General features: G+C 41.7%; 1 protein-coding gene across 2 annotated transcripts; it reads left to right on the plus strand.

The window, feature by feature from the left end:
- The first annotated feature begins 6,995 nt into the window (after nt 1–6,995).
- xk (X-linked Kx blood group (McLeod syndrome)) lies at nt 6,996–19,757 on the plus strand. 2 transcript variants are annotated; one of them, XR_002197980.2, is made up of 4 exons: nt 6,996–7,329; nt 13,301–13,563; nt 17,443–18,518; nt 18,570–19,757. XR_002197980.2 is itself a non-coding variant. In XM_010899403.3 (3 exons), the coding sequence occupies exons 1-3, from the start codon at nt 7,085–7,087 to the stop codon at nt 18,450–18,452; spliced, it is 1,518 nt and encodes a 505-aa protein (XP_010897705.1). In that variant the 5' UTR covers nt 6,996–7,084; the 3' UTR covers nt 18,453–19,757. The 2 variants fall into 2 exon arrangements, 1 of the variants encoding a protein (XP_010897705.1); XM_010899403.3 differs by having other exon boundaries at nt 17,443–19,757.
- Nucleotides 19,758–21,428: the final 1,671 nt, after the last annotated feature.

Below are 21,428 nucleotides of genomic sequence, written 5' to 3' on the forward strand. Positions count from 1 at the left end.
TTTGTAATCGTACTACTCAATAAAATGTTTTGTGTTTGAAAAATCCTTGTACTACTGGACTCTGACACTGCTTTGCAAAGTCTGGTAAGGACGTTTTCAGTTGCTACATGTACAGGTCTACCTCAGGCCCCTCACTGCTACAATCCCTGCATTTCAGTTGCACATGCTATCTTCAATTTGCCTTTATTGCACATTTAGAATTGCCATTTGTACTTGCATTTGCCTTCATTGCTCATCTATTGCACATCTATACATCCCACTTGTAACATACATTATACTTAATATTTAAAATACTTTAATACGTATATTTTCTGCCCTCTTCTATTTGCACTTCTGGATAGATGCTAACTGAATTTCTGGGGACTGTACTTGTACTGTTCAATGACAATAAAGTTGAATCTAATCCAATCAGTTCCCAAACGCTTACATAGTGTTAAAAGAAGAGGGGATGCAACACAGTAATAAACATTTGATTATATTCAACTTTATTGTCATTGTAGTACAGTACATTGTAGTAAAGTACAGTACAATGAAAGCAAAAAATGCTGGCATTTGAAATGGGCATATATTTTTCAAGAAACCGTAATATTTATTTACCGTAACATTTGATATGTTGCCTTTGAACTATTTCTTATTGAATGTAGGGTTTAAATGACTTGCATGTCATTGCATTCTGGTGTTCTTTACATTTGACAGTGCTGGAAACAGGGTGGTACTATACATTTTAAGCATGCTGTTTATTTCAAATCATTATGACAGTTGACTTAAATGTAGGTCTAAAATATTTTGGAATGGTTATAGGGCTTTCTGCCATAGTGCTCCACTACTGATATTATGAAAGGTTAGAGACGAAGCCTCAGTGCAAACCTTCAAGTGTCTACTAAAGACACATCTCTTCAGCATGGTCTATGATTAAGTGTAGTCTGGCGCAGGGGTGTGAAGGTGACCAGAAAGGCTTGGATACGGTCCACTCTTGCTGTCTTGCCATACGGGTTCTCATCTCCAATGGGATGTCCTCTCTCCAATGCCATTTGGGGGTGGAGTCACTGGCTTACTGTTGTTTCTCCGTTGTGGCCATCGTGCAATCAGAGTTAACTCTTTGGGTGGTAATCCGCCCTCTTTCAGGGTGGTTACAGTTGAAGTCCTTTTGGTTGATGCTTGGCAAAGTGGGTGGAGTGACTTCCTGCCTGTTGGGCCCTGTCCGGGGGCCTGCCCCAGATAGGGCCACAGTGTCTCTGGACAGAGCTCACATGCATTCATGAATGACTAAAACAAGTACTCTTAAAATGTTCACCCAGCACAACCAGAAGAGGACTGGCCACCCATCAGAGCCTGGTTCCTCTCTATCTTTCTTCTTTAGTTTCAGCCCCTTTTAGGTAGTATTTTCCTAGCCAATGTGTATCAACACTTTTGATTTTGGTATTTTGTAAAAGCACTTTGTGCAACTGCTGATGTAAAAAGGGCTTTATGAATACATTTGATTACAGTTTTTTACAATCGCTATGACAGTTTTTTCAATACATTTAACAAGTTTCCTAAACTTTTAACACGGCTAGCACAACATCCATCTTTGTAGGCTATACAATTAACACATTTCTTGTTGCTTTGACACAAAATGCATACAGTTAACACAAATTTAAAATGCTTGAACTTCTTTTACACACAAGCTCAACCAAGACCAAAACAATGTAATTTTACAGTCAAATTTACAAATGCTTTCACACTGTATGTCAGAACAGATAACACCATGTTCTAAACCTAACCTTACAGGCTAAAGTCAAGGTAAACAGCTGTGTATATTGTGAATTGAAACACAAATATATTCCCTGTATCTTATTTCATTGCTAATGAGAAACAGCTTATTGAAGTTATGCAAATATATAAATCACAGCTGATTCCCATCTAGGAAGCACACTCAGGTGTTGAGGTTCTTTCAATCGCATGATCATATGTTCTAAAAGAGTACTCTTTGGGCTGATATTGTGTGGAAAAGGAACAATATGGAGCAACACAAAGAAAGAAAGAAAGAAAGAAAGAAAGAAAGAAAGAAAGAAAGAAAGAAAAAAATGCCTGCACGACGGAGAGGAAGACGAGTACCAGGACAAGGGAGAGGAGTGGGACAAGGACAAGGGAGAGGAGTGGGACAAGGACAAGGACAAGGGAGAGGAGTGGGACAAGGACAAGGGAGAGGAGTGGGACAAGGACAAGGGAGAGGAGTGGGGCAAGGACAAGGGAGAGGAGTGGGGCAAGGACAAGGGAGAGGAGTGGGACAAGGTAGAGGATGAGAACATGTGGCCAAATGCAGAAGACCAGGCAGATTAGAAGATTACTTTGTTTTTGTTATTATTATTCCAGTGCCTTTTCTGTTTGTATATCTTGCAGCAATGTCCTTTTACAAATAAAGTCTTTACTGCAGCAATTCTGTCTCTGCCTTTTTTTTTTCATAAACTGTACATTCTATAAAGCTACTCTAAGATGGTCATTCATTTTTTGTATTTCTGCAGCAAAAGAAACAAAATGCATGCATTTACTAAACCCAACAAAACTAAAATGTAGAGAGGCATCAAAAGAAACTGCAGTGCAAAACACAATCTATGATCAATACAATATACTGTCTATTGTATAAGGGCAGACCTGATACATAAAATAATGCAGTTTCTGTAATTTCAGCTGATGATGGTGTTTTTTTTGTCATTGTGTTATGATTGACTAAATGTTCCTGTTGGAAGAGAACATGTGTTAGTGTTTTGAATAATTATTTGATTTTGAAACATGTTTGCAGTGTTTTGTTAGACATAGTGTATTGTGTTAGTGTATTATTGTATTTTGTAAATTAGTTTTGGAGTTTAGTTTACAATGTGTGATTTTGAGCATGAAATTAACCGTTTTGCCAATTGTGTGTTTTAGGTGTGTTGGTGCGTTAAGAGTTTAGGAAACTTGTTAAATGTATTGAAAAAACTGTCATAGCGATTGTAAAAAACTGTAATATAAATTTTGCAATGTTTAGAACTATATGCTTTTATTTTGAAGGTTTACACATTATCATTTTAAAGTGATATCATCATTAGTGCTGCTGACAAAATGGTGAGCTAAAGCTTGGCAAGAAGCCCTCCATTAGAGTTAATTGTTCTGCTAGCAGCAGGATGTTATGCCGGCTGCACTAAATCATATCTGTTTATTTACTTTCATTTCTATTTATTTAATTAATTGTATAGATAGTGATTTTTTTAAGCACCGCTGTTACAGAATTTTATATCCATAATTCACGACAAAGAAACACTATAAATCACTTACAGAATGCTTTCATGTGTGAATCTTGAAATATAACAGGGGCCTACAATTTTCTTCCTGCCTAATGTCTGCACAATTTTCCTGGTACAAATTTAAACAGGTGCAGTCATACTTTTACCAACTTTGAAACATAAGATCAGTTTTATCTTTTGAGGACACTGAGAAAAGTATTCATGCTGTGAGGTCCCATGCTGTTCATGGTCCTCCTGTATCGGGACGTCCCTGGAACCTGCCACTTACCTGCACCTTGTTCGCCTCTGAACGCGCCTCGACTGACGACACATCAGCCACTCTCCATTACGGTGTACACCAGTGTAAAGTTTGTGGGGATATTTAGTGGGGGTTCTCACCGGCCGTCCTTGGTGAGTTATTGTTTAAGCCAAGGCCTGTGTTGGAGCATTCTGTTCCACAATCTCCTTTTGGTACTCTTCCTGGCATTTTGTATTGTTGTGTCCTCCTGGATATTTGGGACTGCCCTTTGGTATTTTGCCCTGTTTTCTGTTGTACGCTCTTTGTGAACTCGGCCATTCTGTGGCCCCTGTTTTCGCCTGAAGGATATATCAATAAAGTTTACGCTCAATGTTTGGATCCCCCCTGGTCTCCCGCGCCCATCATTACACATGCTTTTATTTCATCTTGCCAATATTAAGTTAAATATTAAAATTGCATTAACATTAAGTCTTTTAGCAAATACTTTGTTTTATCCAAATCAACTTACAAGTTAGGCTAAGAACAATCATATCATACAATGAATACAACTACAAAACCTACAATATAGCACTAAATACCAATAATAATGATCAACATATATGATTGATTATTATTATTATTGGCTCACATTCATGGAAATACAGCATCTAATATATATGCTGGTTGTATTGCGTTCATGTTAACAAAGCCACTTGTATTGGATACTGTTTTAATGTGCCTCCGGATGCTGGACACTAAGCTGCTTACAGGGTAAGTCCGACAGCAGAATAAACCTGTTGTAAAAATGTAACCACTGCAATGACAAGGTATTCATGGGGTATCCCTCAGAGAAATTAACACTTTTAAGAGAAATAAATTATTCCATGACTAATACCTAGAAAGAGAGTGTGCATTTTCCAGAGTTTACACAGTAAACGCCATGTGGGTGAACTTTTATAGATAATACTATACTGCCACGTTCCCGTGAAGGCAACACGGAGCTTCGCTACAAGAAGCTGACAGAAATACTGAAGAGTAGAAGAGTTAAATTCCAACACAGGCACACTTCATTTTACTTAATGAGGTGCTGATCAGGTGATTGCCTGAACCAAATCTAATTTAACAGGGAAAAGAAAAAAAACAGTGCTGTGGTCATCACTATCCTTTTGAAATAGGACTAGCTGGATGGCAAAAACAGTGCAAATAGTATCTCAAAGTTAATTTGAATAAACAAATAACTATTCAGCATGACAAAAGTGTTGAAAAGAAAAGCTTTGAGTGAGGAAAAGAAGGGTTCAATTCTGGCTTTCCTGGCAGAGGGATACAGGGAGCGTCAGGTTGCTTCCATTCAGAACATTTCAAAGATGGTGGTTCATAAGAACAAGGTCAAACAATAGACATTGGGGACAACAAAGACTGGCAGAGGGCGAAAACGACTTTCCACTGACCAAGATGACCGTCAACTAATTCGAATGTCACTCAAAAACTGTAGGATGACATCAAGTGACCTACAAAAAAATGACAAACAGCAGCAAGTCGTGCAAAAATAGTAAAAAGCCCTTCATCAATAAGAAGCAAAGAAGAGCCAGGCTGAAATTTGCAAAAAAAACCATAAGGATTGGACTGTGGAGGAATGGAGTAAGATAATCTTCTTTGACAAGTCAAATTTTCAGCTTTGCCCAACACCTGGTCGTCTAATGGCTAGACAGAGACCTGGAAAGGCCTGGAAAACCTCTGCAATTTGATCAAGAGGAAGATGGATGGTCACAAGCCATCAAACAAAGCCGAGTAACTGGAATTTTTGTGCCAGGAGTGGCATAAAGTCACTCGACAGCAATGTGACAATCTGGTGGAGAGCATGCCAAGATGCATGAAAGCTGTGATAAAAAAATCAGGGTTATTCATCCAAACATTGATTGCTGAACTCTTGATTTCTGAAACAATTAGTATTTTGTTGTTCAAAAATTAATATGAATTTGTTTTATTTGCATTATTTGAGGTCTGAAAACAATACATCTTTTTTTTTGTTATTTTGACCAGTTGTTGTTTTGTACAAATAAATACTCTAAATGACAATATTTGTATATGGAATTTGGGAGTAATGTTGTCAGTAGTTTACAGAATAAAACAAAACTGTTCATTTTACTCAAACATATACTCTGGTTTTACTATGAATCATTTTGCAGTGGTTACCTTAATTTTGTCCAGAGCTGTATATATATGAAATAGATCATGTGTAGTCCCCTATTGTGTTAATACAATTAATTCTCGCTAATTGTCTAAAAGACAGGCCGTCATTCCGGAATCTTATCAGTCAGGGAAAATGACTGACATGCCCGTTCCCAACAGTATCAAAATCGTGCCGATGCTCCGTAGTAGTAATAATTTCAATACCTTCTCATTCTGTTCATGCAGAACTGGACTTACAACAGAATTATCCAAATTGCTATTACATGCCTACTTACAGAATTGAGAGTTGTCCGTTTGGTCCCTCCAGCCTCTGCCTCTTCCAGTTTTTTGAGGACGTGGAAGGTTTCCAAAACTACAGGGTTGATAAAAGCTTGAAAGTCAATGCCATCTGTTGCACACGCTGAGCCGATTCTGCCATCCACCGACATGTCAAGGTTCTCAATCGCGAAGTAGCAATAAATCCCTCTCCTAACGTGAGCTAGTTTAGTAAACAAAGCCAGTTGCAGGAAAAATCCTCCTAACAGACAGATTTGCGTCTGTTTACTAACATCTAATAGAACTTGCTGGCATTTTTGTTTCAGAAAAAATTTAAACAGACATTAAACATACAATATACAGCCCAGATCGTTAACTCTCAAATGTCATGTTCCACTTCACATAGTCTAATTTTTTTGTTATAAGCCAATTTGCATAGGCCACTTTAGGGTGTAACGTATTGCATTGGAGCCAATGGAGTGGGTGTGTTAGTATGGGCTGCCAGCTATACCATCTATATTGCCCTTGAAGTGACACTTTATATGGATTCTACACACCATAAGGAGTATTTGTCGAATGCCATCTTCTTCTTCAAATATGTTATTTATTTGTTATAAGGCAAATATATCAAATATATATGTACATTTCTGTTTTAATATTGTCCTTAAAAATATTTTTTGGACCTATAAATTTTTTCCCATTAATTGCTCGTGGCATTGATGAGAAAACAACCAAAGAATTGCCTTTAATTACAATTTACTATCTTTAAAAACAAGTACACACGTTGCAATATACAGCTCCGGAATAAATTAAGAGACCACTGCCACTTCTTCTTTCCTTTCCAAAAAAGTTGTGAATGAGGAACAGAAGGGTTAAAATTAAGAGACCACTGCAAATTGAACGCTTTTGTTCCTCACTCAAAAACTTCCCTTTAAACTTTTTTGGAAAGTAGAGAAAAAGGTGCAGTGCCCTCTTAATTCTTTCTGGAGTTGTTCACATGGACGCTTTTATTCTGAAGGTTTCGTTACCATGAGATTCTGACGTAATCCTCAGCGCTGAGGGCAGAATATTAGCGGACCAGAGAGCATCTCCGTCGCGGAGTCTGCTCTAGGTAGTTCACAATGGTAGGGAGGAGCGGCCCACCTTCCCTGAGGTGAGGATGCGACTCCCTAGCTCAATATTTGTGTCGGTGTCTCTGTTCACAGCCGAGACCACGGCAGCCCTTTATCTAAGCTCCACTTACCGCTCCGATGGCGACCAGATCTGGCAGGGGCTCACTCTCCTCTTTACTCTTGTGCCGTCCGTGCTCGTGCAGCTGACGCTTACCTTCATTCATCGAGACCTCAGCAGAGACCGACCGCTGGTTCTGCTGCTTCATATTCTGCAGCTTGGACCCATCGTGAGGTAAGGAGATGTTAGGAACAGCGCCGTATCTTTCCTAGTCTCCCCATACTCAGGCAATTTGGGCTCCACCATCACCAAACTGCCACAGTCAGATCCGCAGCATGTGGGTATTCTACCACTGCTGATATAAATCGTCCAGGTCGAGGACAGCGTAAATCTAGACTGTGAACAAAAGGACAGAACCGTGTCTGAAATGCACCAAGTGGCCCCTTCGTTTTAGATTTAGTGTTGTTTTACAACGATCCAGATGGTAGCCTACATCCCATCCTGTCGAGCAAATGCTAATTGTGTGGGCTCATAAGATTATAGAGGGATGATGATGAAGCATTGAAGCGCATCATGTCCGTCCTGTTGGCTTTGTTGTTGTAGCCCTTTTCCTACCCAGCAGACCATTACACAGTCTGGGCTTCGCTCCGTGGTCTATGCATTTAGAGCAGAAATGAACTCAGTGCATGTCAATACTCCCATAATCAATAGAGCGTTTGATGTACGGCTGCACTCTGCCGCATACAGCACCACAGGAAATAAAACACCGACATCCTTTGCTGCATCGTCAGCTTTCATTTCAAGACCAGAGCAACCGACCGTTTATCTCAGACATTTCTCTAATTGAATTGCATAAATAACACGGGCTATTGACTACTAAGATTAATTCATTCTCTTACTGAAAACGTATCAATTCCGACCTTGCGGTGGCTATCAGATCATTCTTCCAAAATGTAGGCCTAATGCGAGAAATGAATTGTTTATTTACATGCCTACTGGCTATGATACCAGTTCAGACGTCAGGTCTAAAGCCCCCATAGACACCAACTTCTGCTGCTTGAAGTCGTCACCTCAAAGGGTTCTGATGTGTGTGGTGGGGCTCCTACAGTAATGACTGGTACTTAGATCAGTCCTGCTGTCATGATCACTGACCAATAATTAACAAAGGTTGGCCGGTATACCTGACTGTTAATGTCCAAGCACTTAACAATGTGATATTATAGATTTTCCTGATTATATACAGCTCTGAAAGAAATTAAGAGGCCACTGCATATTGAATGCTTCTGTTCCTCACTCAAAACTTTCCTTTTCAACTTTATTTGGAAAGGAAACAAAAAGGTGCAGTGGTCTTCTATTTCTTTCTGGAGCTGTATGTACCGCAATATACTTGTGTGACTTGTGGTGTTCCAAACTGCTGCAGGGGGCAGGGATAGGCATGAATTTCAAAATGCTGCAAACAGTTGATTCCCTATTTAAAAAAAGTTTTTGGAGGCAGATAGAGCAAACTAGCACAAAATGATATTGCAAAATTGTCCAAACAATGGCATAAATTTAATGTATGTATATTATAGAAGGGTAAGGTTTGTAAATAACATAATATGGTAGGACCCACTTTGTTTCTGAGAGTGGTGATATTAGTCATCTGCAGGTCTGGGTCTAGGACTACACACCCACAATTCATTAGTGGACTCTGTAGAAAGTGAACATAACCACACCTTTAGTTCATGTCCTTCTACTGGTTCAATCCACCAAAATATCACAGACTTGTAAAGTTTTAGAATAGGTGAGAATATACCAAAGGACTCCAAGGCCTGGGGGTGATGGGATATGATACATGATGTCATCAGTCAAAGCTAACAGGGTGTTGAATGACTGTCCAGTAATGGCTATTGGACGTTCCTCCTTAAGTCTAAAATGTAATGATCAGTCAGAACGCGTTTCTCTCAGGCTGTCCTCGCTGCTCTTCTGCTCAGGAGTTCCTAAGAATAGTATGTGATGCTTCTGCTGGGTCCTTATCTGTGATGACAAGGGGAGGGGGGGTGCATATCAATGTGCTCAGACACAGAAACCACATCCTCAAAACATCCAGCATATCATTAAATTGCAGATGTTTTGACTTTAAGCTAAATGGCAACGGATATCATACCGGGGCACAGTCTGGCTTCCGAGCAGGGTATGGGTGTGTTACAGCTACCACTAAAGTACTCAATGATATTACTTCTGCGTTAGATACTAAACAACACTGCGCTGCTATATTCATTGACCTTGCAAAAGCTTTTGACTCTGTGGACCACAACATACTCATTGACAGACTCAGCAGCATTGGTGTCACTGATCACTCACTGGTTTGGTTCACAAATTATCTCTCACACCGGGTTCAAAGTGTAAGATTCGAAAACCTTGTATCCCACTCTCTCCCGATCATCAGGGGTGTGCCCCAAGGTTCTATCCTTGCTCCAACTCTTTTTTTAATTTATATTAATACCATTCCACCGAAGGCTGGCAATTCTTTCATTCACCTATACGCTGATGATACTGTTCTTTATGCCACTGGTCCCTCCACTGATGCTGTTCAAGCTACCCTGCAAGAAAGCTTTTACCAAGTTCAACAATCCTTTACACAACTCAATCTCAGTCTCAATACCTCCAAAACAAAAATCATGTGGTTTTACCGAAAGGGTACTACGCCTCCTCCTGCACTTAACATCACCACCTGTAATGGGGCTATTCTAGAACAAGTCACTGCATATAAATACTTGGGCATCTGGTTGGACACCTCTCTTACTTATTCTACCCACATATCTAAGCTGCAATCTAAGGTTAAAGCCAAGCTTGGTTTTCTTTACAGAAACCGCTCTTCATTCACCACTTCTGCCAAACTTTCTCTTATTCAAATGACCATCCTACCCATGTTAGACTATGGAGATACCATTTACAGGGTTGCCTGCAAGTCCACCCTGTCAAAACTTGACTCTCTTTACCATTCTGCTATCAGGTTTGCCACAAATGCTCCTTACAACACACACCACTGCGCTCTCTACACATCTGTCAACTGGTCCTCCCTTCACAATCGTCGTACAATTCACTGGTTCACGTTCATTTACAAGACCCTTCTTGGTCACTCACCACCTTACTTAGGTCACCTGCTGCAGCCTAAGCCTGCCACTTATGATACCCGGTCTTCACTTTATCTTCAATTAATAATTCCAAAAACCAAAACAGCTATTGGTCTAATATCATTTCAATCTGCTGCCGCTCGGGACTGGAATTCGCTCCAAAACATTCTCAAAATTGATAAGCTAATTTCAACCTCATCATTTAAAGCTGTTATATCACACTTGTACACGGACACATGCAGCTGCTTCTCTTCATAGTCATAAATAAAAATAGGAAAAGGAAAGGATAGGAAGGAAAAAGGGAAGGGGAAAGAAAAAAGAAAGATTTTTTTTGGAGCAAATATTTCTATGTACAGCTATTCTTCATTTCTATATACACATACCTGGTTAAAGTGGTCTGTTGTCTACTATGTTGAATTTGCAATTGTATTTATGTAATTGCTAACTTGTAAGTATCTATAATGTTTGTTACTCCACTTGTCAGGCCGCCATTGTAAATAAGAACGTGTTCTTAATGACTTGCCTGTAAAAATAAAGGTATAATAATAATGGTGAAATGTCTGAAATATTTGGTAAATATTTAATTTCAGACACCTACTTTACAATGTAAAACTCAGTGCATGCTTAACCAGTGTCAGATCAGGGGATGGACAAATGGTTTGCTTAAGGGCCAGATTAGTATATTTACTGTATATTTAACTGTTCTATATGAAACAAATATGTAAGTCCATTATCATTTATTCATACCTGCTGTCTCGTAGAAATGTTTTTGTTTCTACTGCAGGCTGGATTGAACCAGTTGAAGACATTTATCTCCATGGAAAGTTTAAAAGTTCATATAAATGTATCTGATGTCTTCCTAATTTGACAACAACCTTTTAATTAGCTACTATCTGTTCAATGGGCCAGCTCTTAGATGGGTTGTTGAGGATTTCCCTGTATGATGTTGTTGAGGATTTCCCTGTATGATGTTGTTGAGGATTTCCCTGTATGATGTTATTGATGATTTCCCTGTATGATTATTATTGTAGATGCAGTCTCTAGATACACACAGTTCATTATTGTAGATGCAGTCTCTAGATACACACACACAGTTCATTATTGTATAACATCTGTAGATACATACATACAGTTCATTATTGTAGAACAGTCTCTAGATAAACACACACAGTTCATTATTGTAGATGCAGTCTCTAGGTACACTGCCACCTACAGTAGCAGTGTATATAGGGACTGGTGGGGGGCTATAGCATGTCAGAAATGTGTGGGTGGACATTAAACAAGTGTCCAGCTAAAGCTGTTATTATGAGATTAGGAGAGTTAGAACTAGACTTAGCTTTTAGCAGCACAGCCTTTTGCTAATGCATCGTTGCTATCACTTTGCATGTTACTGGGATGTTTTTTAGCCTGATAAACAGTCTTTCCCACTGTGGTCCTGTGGGTGTAAAGCTTTGTGACTTGCCTTTTATTGGCACTGTGAACCAGAGCTGCTTTACCCAGACAGAGTGAATTAGTTGTAGTGCCCTGGCACCCTGCCTGGGACCTTAGTGTTTTAGTGTTGCGTTGGCAGGTGACTCTGAGAAGACTGGGTACATCCATGCTTACTAATAAGTGAAGCTGCAAAATGCTGCTGTCTCTATCTGGTAATCTATCCAATGGGTTTTGAGGTTAAAAAATGAACCAAAGCCCTGACTTTGCTCAGGACTTAATTGATAAAATGTATTTACTCCTACTGCCCTATCTAGGGGGACTTACTGTTGGTTGCTTTGAATGAGAGCATCTCCCAAATGAATCATGTTGTACAGTCTGAGATCCAGATGGCTGTTGGTTTAGCAGGTGTTTATGATGATATTAATGTCTGTTTTTACAGTGGTACCATGTGGTAGATGCTACTGTTGCTAGGTGTGATCAGTATCAATGGAGGTAGCTCTTCTGTTTGTTGTTATTTGTATTGTAAATGTAGAACTCCTGAGGCATCTGTGGTCGTGGGTTGATAATGCCTGAGGCGTCTGTGGTCGTGGGTTGATAACTCCTGAGGCGTCTGTGGTCGTGGGTTGATAACTCCTGAGGTGTCTGTGGTTGTGGGTTGATAACTCCTGAGGCGTCTGTGGTCGTGGGTTGATAATGCCTGAGGCGTCTGTGGTCGTGGGTTGATAACTCCTGAGGCGTCTGTGGTCGTGGGTTGATAACTCCTGAGGCGTCTGTGGTCGTGGGTTGATAACTCCTGAGGCGTCTGTGGTCGTGGGTTGATAACTCCTGAGGCGTCTGTGGTCGTGGGTTGATAACTCCTGAGGCATCTGTGGTCGTGGGTTGATAACTCCTGAGGTGTCTGTGGTCGTGGGTTGATAACTCAGTCGGTATAGGATTCACTGTATTAAAATACAGGACAGTAATACTCTGCTCAAAATGAAGGGAACATGTAATAATCACAGTATAACACAAAGTCAATTAACCTTCAGGGATATCAATTTGTCCAGTTAGGAAGAATAAGCGATTGTGAATCAATGTTACCTGTTTTAGTGCAAATGAAAGTGACAGGTACACTGGAGAGGCAACAGCAAGACAACCCTCAAAAAGGGAATGGTTTTGCAGGTGGTACCCACAGACAAGTGCTCTCTCCTTATCCATCCTTCCTGATTCTTCTCTAGTTTTGTGTTTTGCTAGTGTCGTTGTCACTACTGGTAGCATGAGGCGGTATGTGCAGCCCATTCAGGTTACACAGGCAGTTCAGCTCCTCCAGGATGGCACATCCATACGTGCCATCGCAAGAAGGTTTGCTGTGTCTCCCAGTAAAGTCTCAAGAGCATGTTGGACATACCAGGAGATAGGCCATTACACAGGGAGAGCTAGACAGGGCTGTAGAAGGGCATCAACCCAGCAGCAGGACAGGTATCTGCTACTTTGTGCGAGAAAGGAGAGAACAGGAGGAGCACTACCAGAGCCCTACAAAATGACCTCTAGCGCGCTACTGGTGTGTATGTTTCTGACCAAACATGCATAGAGGCATTAGGACCCTTCTCTGTGATGGGTGTTTGTGTGTACACCCTGCATTAACACTGCTGTATGTGTGTGTTCATCTGTTGCTGAAGGTGCCTGGAGGCTTTCTGTATCTACGGCAGTGTAGGACGGGTTGAGGAGCCGTATGTCAGCATCACACGAAAACGCCAGATGCCCAGGAGGGGCCAGTCTGAGGAGGTGGAGAGGCAGGTTGGCCAGGCAGAGGGCAAACTCTTCACCCACCGTGCTGCCTTCGCCCGCACCTCCGTCATCCAGGCCTTCCTGGGCTCCGCCCCTCAGCTCACTCTTCAGCTCTACATCTGTGTGCTGCAGCAGGCAGTGTCCATTGGCAGAGGTGAGTGTGGACATATTTCAGAGTCGATATGCCAATATCTGTATACTTGGTGTCATTCACACTTGTGTTTGTCCCTTTTTAAGTGTCTGTCCTTCTCCCTGTTTGGAGACACTGGAGTGATCTGAAGTGTGCATGAACCATTTGAACTCCTTGTCTTGTGGTTTCCCTCTATACATGCTACAGGTCTCTATACAGGTCACAGGTCTGTCTCCCTCGTTGAGCAAATGCTCCTGAGAGCACATCCTACTGTAGCGTGGGCAGATTAGCTATGTGCCATTTTGGAAAAAAACAGATATTGTGTGACTCACAGCAATATTACACAACCATCTTCAACTGTCTGTTATCAGTTATGAAATTATATGAAACATCTTTATGGTCAAAAATGTTATGTCACTGGATTAGAGCTTACGCCACTTCCTGTGTGAGGAAAGGTTGTGCTCTGCAAATGCTGTAGAACCTAGAAGGACGTGCCGATGCCTTCCTTTCAGGAAAATAACAGGCCATTGTCCAGAGCCATGCCAAGGGTTTGGGAAATGTACACCATGAAGTTGCCAAACATGAAGATGTCGTCATGGAGTGAACAAGCCTTTCTCCGGGGAATGAGCAACGCTGTCTTGTCATGGTTAATCTTGAAGTGGTGTCAGCCAAGCAGAAATGTCAGCCAGGCATTAATGATTGTCACCATCTGGATGTCCGAAGGTGGAAGGTAAAGGTAAAGAATTGTTGAGTGTTTTCAGGATAGCAGTGATAGGAGAGACCATGTGAGGATTAGAACAAGCAAAGCGACTTGAGAAAAGGTGTCTAGAGAAAGGAGGGCCTAGAACTGCTCTTCTGGGTGACCAGTAAGAGAACCGACACAGATTGTTTCCACATAACCAGAAAGGAGCAGTCTGGTAGGTAGGATGCAATCCAAGATTATGCAGAGCCTGAGACACCCAGCCCTGAGAGGATGGAGAGGATCTGATGGTTCAAAGTGTCAAAGACTGGATTCAGAAGGATAACAACAGAGAGAGTGTTTGAAAACAGCTTCCGTAGAAGCGTTCGTGGTTGAGTGACCCGTCTTAAATTCTGTATGTTTAGGGTCAATCAATCAATCATCAGTCAAATTTATTTATAAAGCCGTTTTCACATCAGCAGTCTTCACAAAGTACTTTTACAAAATACCCAGCCTGAAACCCCAAGGAACAAGCAACAACAGTGTTGAAGCACAGTGGCTAGGAAAAAGAAACCTATAGAGGAACCAGGCTCGGAGATGTGATCAGTCCTCTTCTGGCTGTGCCGGGTGAACATTTTAAGAGTACTAGTTTTAGTAATTAATAAATGCATGTGGGTTGTGTCCAGAGTCTATTAAACCTAGTCCAGGTCAGAAGCATGACCAGATGGACAAGGACAGGGACAACCCGAGGTGGAGGAATGGTTAACGGAGTGGCAGCTTGATTCGTCAGGTATCGTCTTGATCTGTAACACAACCAGGAAGACTTTGGACAGGGACAGCTACGAGTCTTTCAAACCTGGTACTCCTAAGGTATGGTCCAAGACCTCATGTCCTCCTAAATTTAAATGGAGCAGGAGACAAAAGCATTTAGAGGGTGCATTACATAGATTTTAAAGTGGAGAAGGATTTACAGTGGAGAAGGAGAACTGGCCCTACTCCCCCAGCACAATAATATAGCAGCATAAAACCTTGGGGGGGGTCCAGTGACTCTTTGGCCCTATCTGGGGGAGGCCCCGGACAGGGCCCAACATGCAGGAAGTCAATCCACCCACATTGCCAAGCATCAACCAAAGGGACACCAAAGACAACCACCCTGAAATGAGGGCAGAGTATTGCCAGCAGAGTACAGCCCAGTTGAACAATGGGCGCAACGGAGAGACAACAACAAGCCAGTGACTCCGCCCCCGAATGGCATTTGGAGGCAGGGCATCCCATTGGAGATGAGAGCCCACCTGGGAAGACAGCAAGGGTGGACAGTATCCATTCACCTTCACACCACTGGGCCAGACTACATTAAATCATAGACCGTGCTGTAGAGATGAGTCTTTAATAGACACTTGAATGTTCGCACTGAGTCTGCATTTCTGAACTTAGTTGGCAGATCAATCCACAGCAGTGGAGCTCTATGAGAGAAGGCCCTGCCTCCAGCTGTTTGTTTAGAAATTCTGGGTACAATTAGAAGGCCTGCATTTTGCAATCTTAGGTTACGTGTAAGTATGTATGGCTGTATCATTTCAGCGAGGTAAGTAGGAACAAGTCCATGTATTGCTTTATAGGCTAACAATAAAACCTTAAAATCAGCCCTAGCCTTAACAGGCAGCCAGTGTAAAGAGGCTAGTACTGGTGTAATGTGTCCAAATGTTTTTGTTCTAGTTACGATTCTAGCAGCCATGTTCAGCACTAATTGAAGTTTATTGATTGATTTATCAGGGTAATCAGAGAGAAGAGCATTGCAGTAATCTATTCTAGAAGTAAACAAAAGCATGGATATTGTTAAAAAACTGCACCAGTTTCTGATTTTTGCAGTGTTCCGAAGATGGAGAAAAGCACCTCTTGAGAAATATTTTATAAGTTAATCAAAGGAGAGGTCAGGTTCGAGGGTAACAACAAGGTTTCTCACAGTTTTTTGGGATACGACCATACCACCATCAAGGTTCACTGTGAGACCTGCCAACAAAACTCTTTGTTTCTTGGGTCCTAAAACAAGCATTTCTAAAAAGTTTAAAAAGCAAAAGGTTCTTTGTTGTCTGCTTCCTAATATCTGAAACGCATGCATCCAAATTAGCTAATTTTGTGGCTTCTCCATGTTTCATCGAAATATACCACTGTGCGGCATCAGCATAACAAGGAGATCAACTGGAAACCACACACAATTTATTAATATGTTATTCTAGGTAACATTCTAAAGTGTGAGAGTGAGACAAAATATACTATTTACCTATGAATATAATCCTATTGGGTGATGTTATTTTTTGAAAGAACAGAAGTAGACTGTAAGACTTCTGTAGAGCTACCCACAACTGATACAACTGTGAATGAGTGGGGACCCAAATGCGGACAAAGAGGCCGAGGAGAGCGGTCCAAAGTATTTATTGAACAAACAGGTAATGGGCAGGCTCGTAGTGGTGGACAGGCAGGGGTCGTTATCGGACGATCAGATGGTCAAAGGTACAGGGGAGGGCAGGCAGGCTCGTGGTGGGGGACAGGCAGTGTTCGTTGTCGGGCGGTCAGATGGTTGAAGGTACAGGAGAGGGCAGGCAGGCTCGTGGTGGGGGACAGGCAGTGTTCGTTGTCGGGCTGTCAGATGGTTGAAGGTACAGGAGAGGGCAGGCAGGCTTGTGGTCCGAAAAACAGGCAAGGGTTGTAATCCAGGGAATGGAAGGACAGGTAGAATGGATGATGCACACATAGAACGCTGGAAACGAATGTACAAGACAAGACTATCTGGAAACTGCCGAACAGAGAACAGGGTTTAAATACACAGGGCCAATAGGGAACCGGGAACACCTGGTGAGGGGGCGGGGACAAGACAACAGGTGAAACACATCAGGGTGTGACAACAACAAAGTTGCAACAGGAGGGCAACTTGCGGTTTGCCAACAAACAAAAGTTCCCTCTTTTGTATTATGCTGTTGAGATATGATGTTTTAGATATAGGACATTGCTTGGTGTAATAATGAACAGGAGTGTCAAGCAGTTTTGACCATTCTATGCTCTGAAATTAAATTAATGTGTAGACATCGCTTAATATTGCAAAAGCTTATCTGTATATGTGTCCCATGATTTTTCTGTTTCTACATTTAGCTTTTAGTGAAAGAACAGTTAATTGAGAGTTCAGGCTTCAATGCAAGGACCATTGTGAATGGTGTTTCTCTGACTCTCAGGCACCCTCATGGTAATCTCTCTGCTGTCCATTGTTTATGGAGCGCTGCGTTGCAACATCCTGGCCATCAAGATCAAGTATGATGACTACGAGGTGGAGGTACGCCCCGTCGCCTACCTCTGCATCTTCCTGTGGCGCAGCTTTGAGATTGCCACACGTGTCACCGTCCTGGTCCTGTTCAGCTCGGTTCTGCAGCTATGGATCCTCCCTGTGGTGCTGCTCAACTTCTTCATCTTCTTCCTGTACCCCTGGGTGTTATTCTGGTTCAGCCACTCGCCCTTCCCGGAGAACATTGAGAAGACCCTCACCCGCGTGGGCACCACCATCGTCCTCTGCCTCCTCACCTTCCTCTATGCGGGCATCAACATGTTCTGCTGGTCGGCCGTGCAGCTGAAGCTCAATGACCCGGACCTGATCAACAAGTCCCAGAACTGGTACCGCATGGCTGTGTACTACATGCTGAGGTTTGTGGAGAATGCGTCTCTGCTGCTGTTGTGGTACGTCTTCCAGACTGACTTCTACAGGTTCATCTGCGCTCCGTTGCTGCTCCTGCAACTCCTGGTGGCCTACGCCTTGGGCATCTGCTTCATGCTGCTCTTCTATCAGTTCTGTCACCCTTGTAGAAAGCTGTTCTCCTCCAGTATGACCCAGGGCCTATGGGACTGCTCTGCCCTGCTCTGTCTAGTCTGCCATGCCCCTGAGAGGGATGTGGTTGGGCCAATAGAGAAGGCTGCTCTAGACCCACCTGACAGTGCTGGGCCAATAGAGAAGGCTGCTCTAGACACACCTGACGGGGCTGGGCCAATAGAGAAGGTTGCTCTTGACCCACCTTACCCGAGCCCTACCACCTACAAGGAAATGGTCGATGACACATCATATGACATGGCTAATGACACAACATACACTATGCCCAATGACACGGTGACCTATGGCGTGCCCAATGACACAAGTCATGAAGTGTTGAGTGAGATGAACGGCAACGTGAGCCACAGTTTGTCAAGCAATGCATGACTGGCTGACTGTAGGGTTCAGAGTTTTCCTGACCATGTGACTAAACCATGACTGGCTGACTGTAGGGTTCAGAGTTTTCCTGACCCTGTGACTAAACCATGACTGGCTGACTGTAGGGTTCAGAGTTTTCCTGACCCTGTGACTAAACCATGACTGGCTGACTGTAGGGCTCAGAGTTTTCCTGACCATGTGACTAAACCATGACTGGCTGACTGTAGGGTTCAGAGTTTTCCTGACCATGTGACTAAACCATGACTGGCTGACTGTAGGGTTCAGAGTTTTCCTGACCATGTGATTAAACCATGAATGTGTTTACCTGGTCAGATTACTACTGGCTATAGCTCTGTGCTAATTAGATAAAGGTGGAAGCTCAAGAGCAATACTTACCCTCTATCACGATCGCAAAGTAGACCGCCCCTAAAACCTACTTTCTCAGGTTTGAATGATGTTTTACATCTTAAGATCTTATTCAGATCCTAGAGGCTGTGACTAGGGCTTAGGGGCTGTCTACTTTGCAAAAGGAATCCAGCCTTAGTGTGTGATCTCCCTCTGTAGTCCTTTAAGTGTAATACGAACACCTGGGACCTTTACACACTCCTATTCGCTGATCATATTCATGATCTTCTTTATCTACAAATGTCACCCAAATGTCAACCAAATAACTTCACTTTTAACAAACAACAGTGTGACCACACCCTGTAACAGCTTACTCACCTTAAACATGCTGCAAAGTTATTGTCACCACAGAGAGTTGTTTTAAAATTGCAGTGTTAACTGATTGACAGTGTCATGGAAGAACAGCTTTGGTCATGGGACAAGGTTCGGCAATATAAGGTACAACTGGTGATGCTAAGGAAGTGGATCTTCTGAGAATGTTCCTGATGTTTATTTTCCCAGTCCTGCAGACCAACTACAGACAATTGGAAAAAAGTGACTCTCCAGCTGCAGACAGAACTACAGACAGGGTGTCAATGTTTTAGCGTTGATCTGATTTTTACAGCTTTTCCTCCAACCAGACTGTGATCAACTGCAGCCTTTTCTGTGGAGGTCAAGTCCCTGTGGTTTGAACAGATCGCTTCACTCAGCCAGATAAGACAGTTCTTAAGTGAGTCGGACAATTAATGATTTTCTAACAAGGTTTCCTGATTTGGTTACAATTTCCACAAAGCTAAGTATTGGTCCACACAGTCACTTACATCCAGTAGAGTGATATTCTGCATCAGTATTTGCCATGTATTTGAGAATGATTGTATTAATTGAGTGTACATTGACATGTGGAGTGTGTGGATCTCGATCCACAGCATAGATCTGACTTGAGAACTTTGTAAGTGTACTGTAAATATCATTTTGATTTCTGAAAATTTTTTGTATGCATTTGTTTCTTATTACTCTCTGGTCTTATGGCTGTGAGCAACGCTGCTTTTATACTTCCTTAAAAAAGCTTGATCATTGCTGTGCACACTGCTTCAATGATGTGTTTCTCTGGTGGTGATAAGCCATGGTGAGCTGTAAGCCAACACTAGTGTTTATGTAAACAATATCCTCTTTCTCAGCAAACAAAACATAATTGTACATACTGAACCCAATGCATGACCATGGTCACCAGAGCTAACCTTAACCCATGACCCTAACCCATGACCCTAACCACCTATAGACTTTTGCATGTTTCCAGCATGTTTCTGGTTTCTGTGGTTTTGGTTCAGCTATGTAAGGGTCAGTCAAATGTCATGTATGTAAATGTAGTCATGATATCACGTGGTTCTCACGTCTCCAAGTCTGTCTAACTACTTCTGTTATGGACTTATATTACATCATCTACACACAGATGGTGGTCTGAAGAGTCGTTGTTATCTTGTCCTGAAATGTATGTATGTATGTATGTTTGTTTTTTGCACTAGCTTTCTGTTTCAATGCATTTGCACAAGAAAGCCAAATGAAAATTTCGAAATATTGTAAAATCAAGGTTTAAATAACATAATTGTGAATCAAAATGATTTAAAATCACTATTTTAAAGATTGAAATATATGTGAGGTAAATGCATATTTACTGTATATGTAACATACAGAGTGTTTTTGTCATTGCCAGCCTCCAAATACTGACTTACACTGAGCCCTAGTGGTACGTTAAAGAAATGACTGAGTGTATCTCATCCATCAACACTTTCATCCATGTCACCACGATAGGCAGGAGGGTTAACCCTAACCCTAGTTTCCAGCATTTTGTTGAACACCTACTAAGTTAGATTAATAAAGACCACAAAGGACAGCAGAAAGAGGTTGGGACGGACCATGCTGTAATCAGAACAACACATTTATGAACAGGGACATTTCCCACAACAAATCCTTTCAGACATCTTGTAGAGAAATAAATAGATCTGTCTTCTTCCATTTCCCCTCAACTCAATTACAGAATGCCTGTAAAATGTTCACCATTTAACTTTCTCCTATGAAGTATTTTCAGAACAAGACAGAGTAAAGTGATGGCATCTATTCCAGGATTTTTCTTCAGCCTGGGGATCCCTCCTTAAGCCTGATCAAATTATTTTGAAAAACAATATATTTCTTTCCACTCTTAAAGTAATTTATTAGCCAAGCTTTGTCTGGTGAAAAGAATAGAAACAGCCTTCCTTCATACAGTGAAGGACAGAAGGATGCTCAAAGCAGGTCCTGTGGGGTTAGCGCTGCATCAGTAACCATATGGGTTCTGGATCAAATCTTTAAGAGTTTAATTGCCGATGAAGCAACTTGTCTGTAAACAGCCTGTTTAGACCAATGTTTTGCCATTTAGTAAATACTAGCTTTGCCCTAGATTATTAAAAAACATTGGTCTACCTCAAACCTGTTTCACCTATGCTGAACTCACTAGCTGTCAACCTGGTTTACTAGTAATGAGACAAAGGCCATGTTGTCTTGATCTTGATCATATTCTGATTTTGCCCAGATATGTTGACAGGTGTAGAAATCTAAAGAAAAGCA

This window comes from Esox lucius, chromosome 16 (assembly GCF_011004845.1).
Source record: "Esox lucius isolate fEsoLuc1 chromosome 16, fEsoLuc1.pri, whole genome shotgun sequence".
Classification (NCBI taxonomy): domain Eukaryota; kingdom Metazoa; phylum Chordata; class Actinopteri; order Esociformes; family Esocidae; genus Esox; species Esox lucius.

Excerpts from the sequence above, each read along its gene's own strand:
- xk (XM_010899403.3), top strand. The coding sequence starts at position 7,085 with ATGCGACTCCCTAGCTCAATATTTGTGTCGGTGTCTCTGTTCACAGCC. Across the intron at positions 7,330-13,300 it reads CAGCTTGGACCCATCGTGAG|GTGCCTGGAGGCTTTCTGTA; the intron begins GTAAGGAGATGT and ends CTGTTGCTGAAG. Across the intron at positions 13,564-17,442 it reads GGCAGTGTCCATTGGCAGAG|GCACCCTCATGGTAATCTCT; the intron begins GTGAGTGTGGAC and ends TCTGACTCTCAG.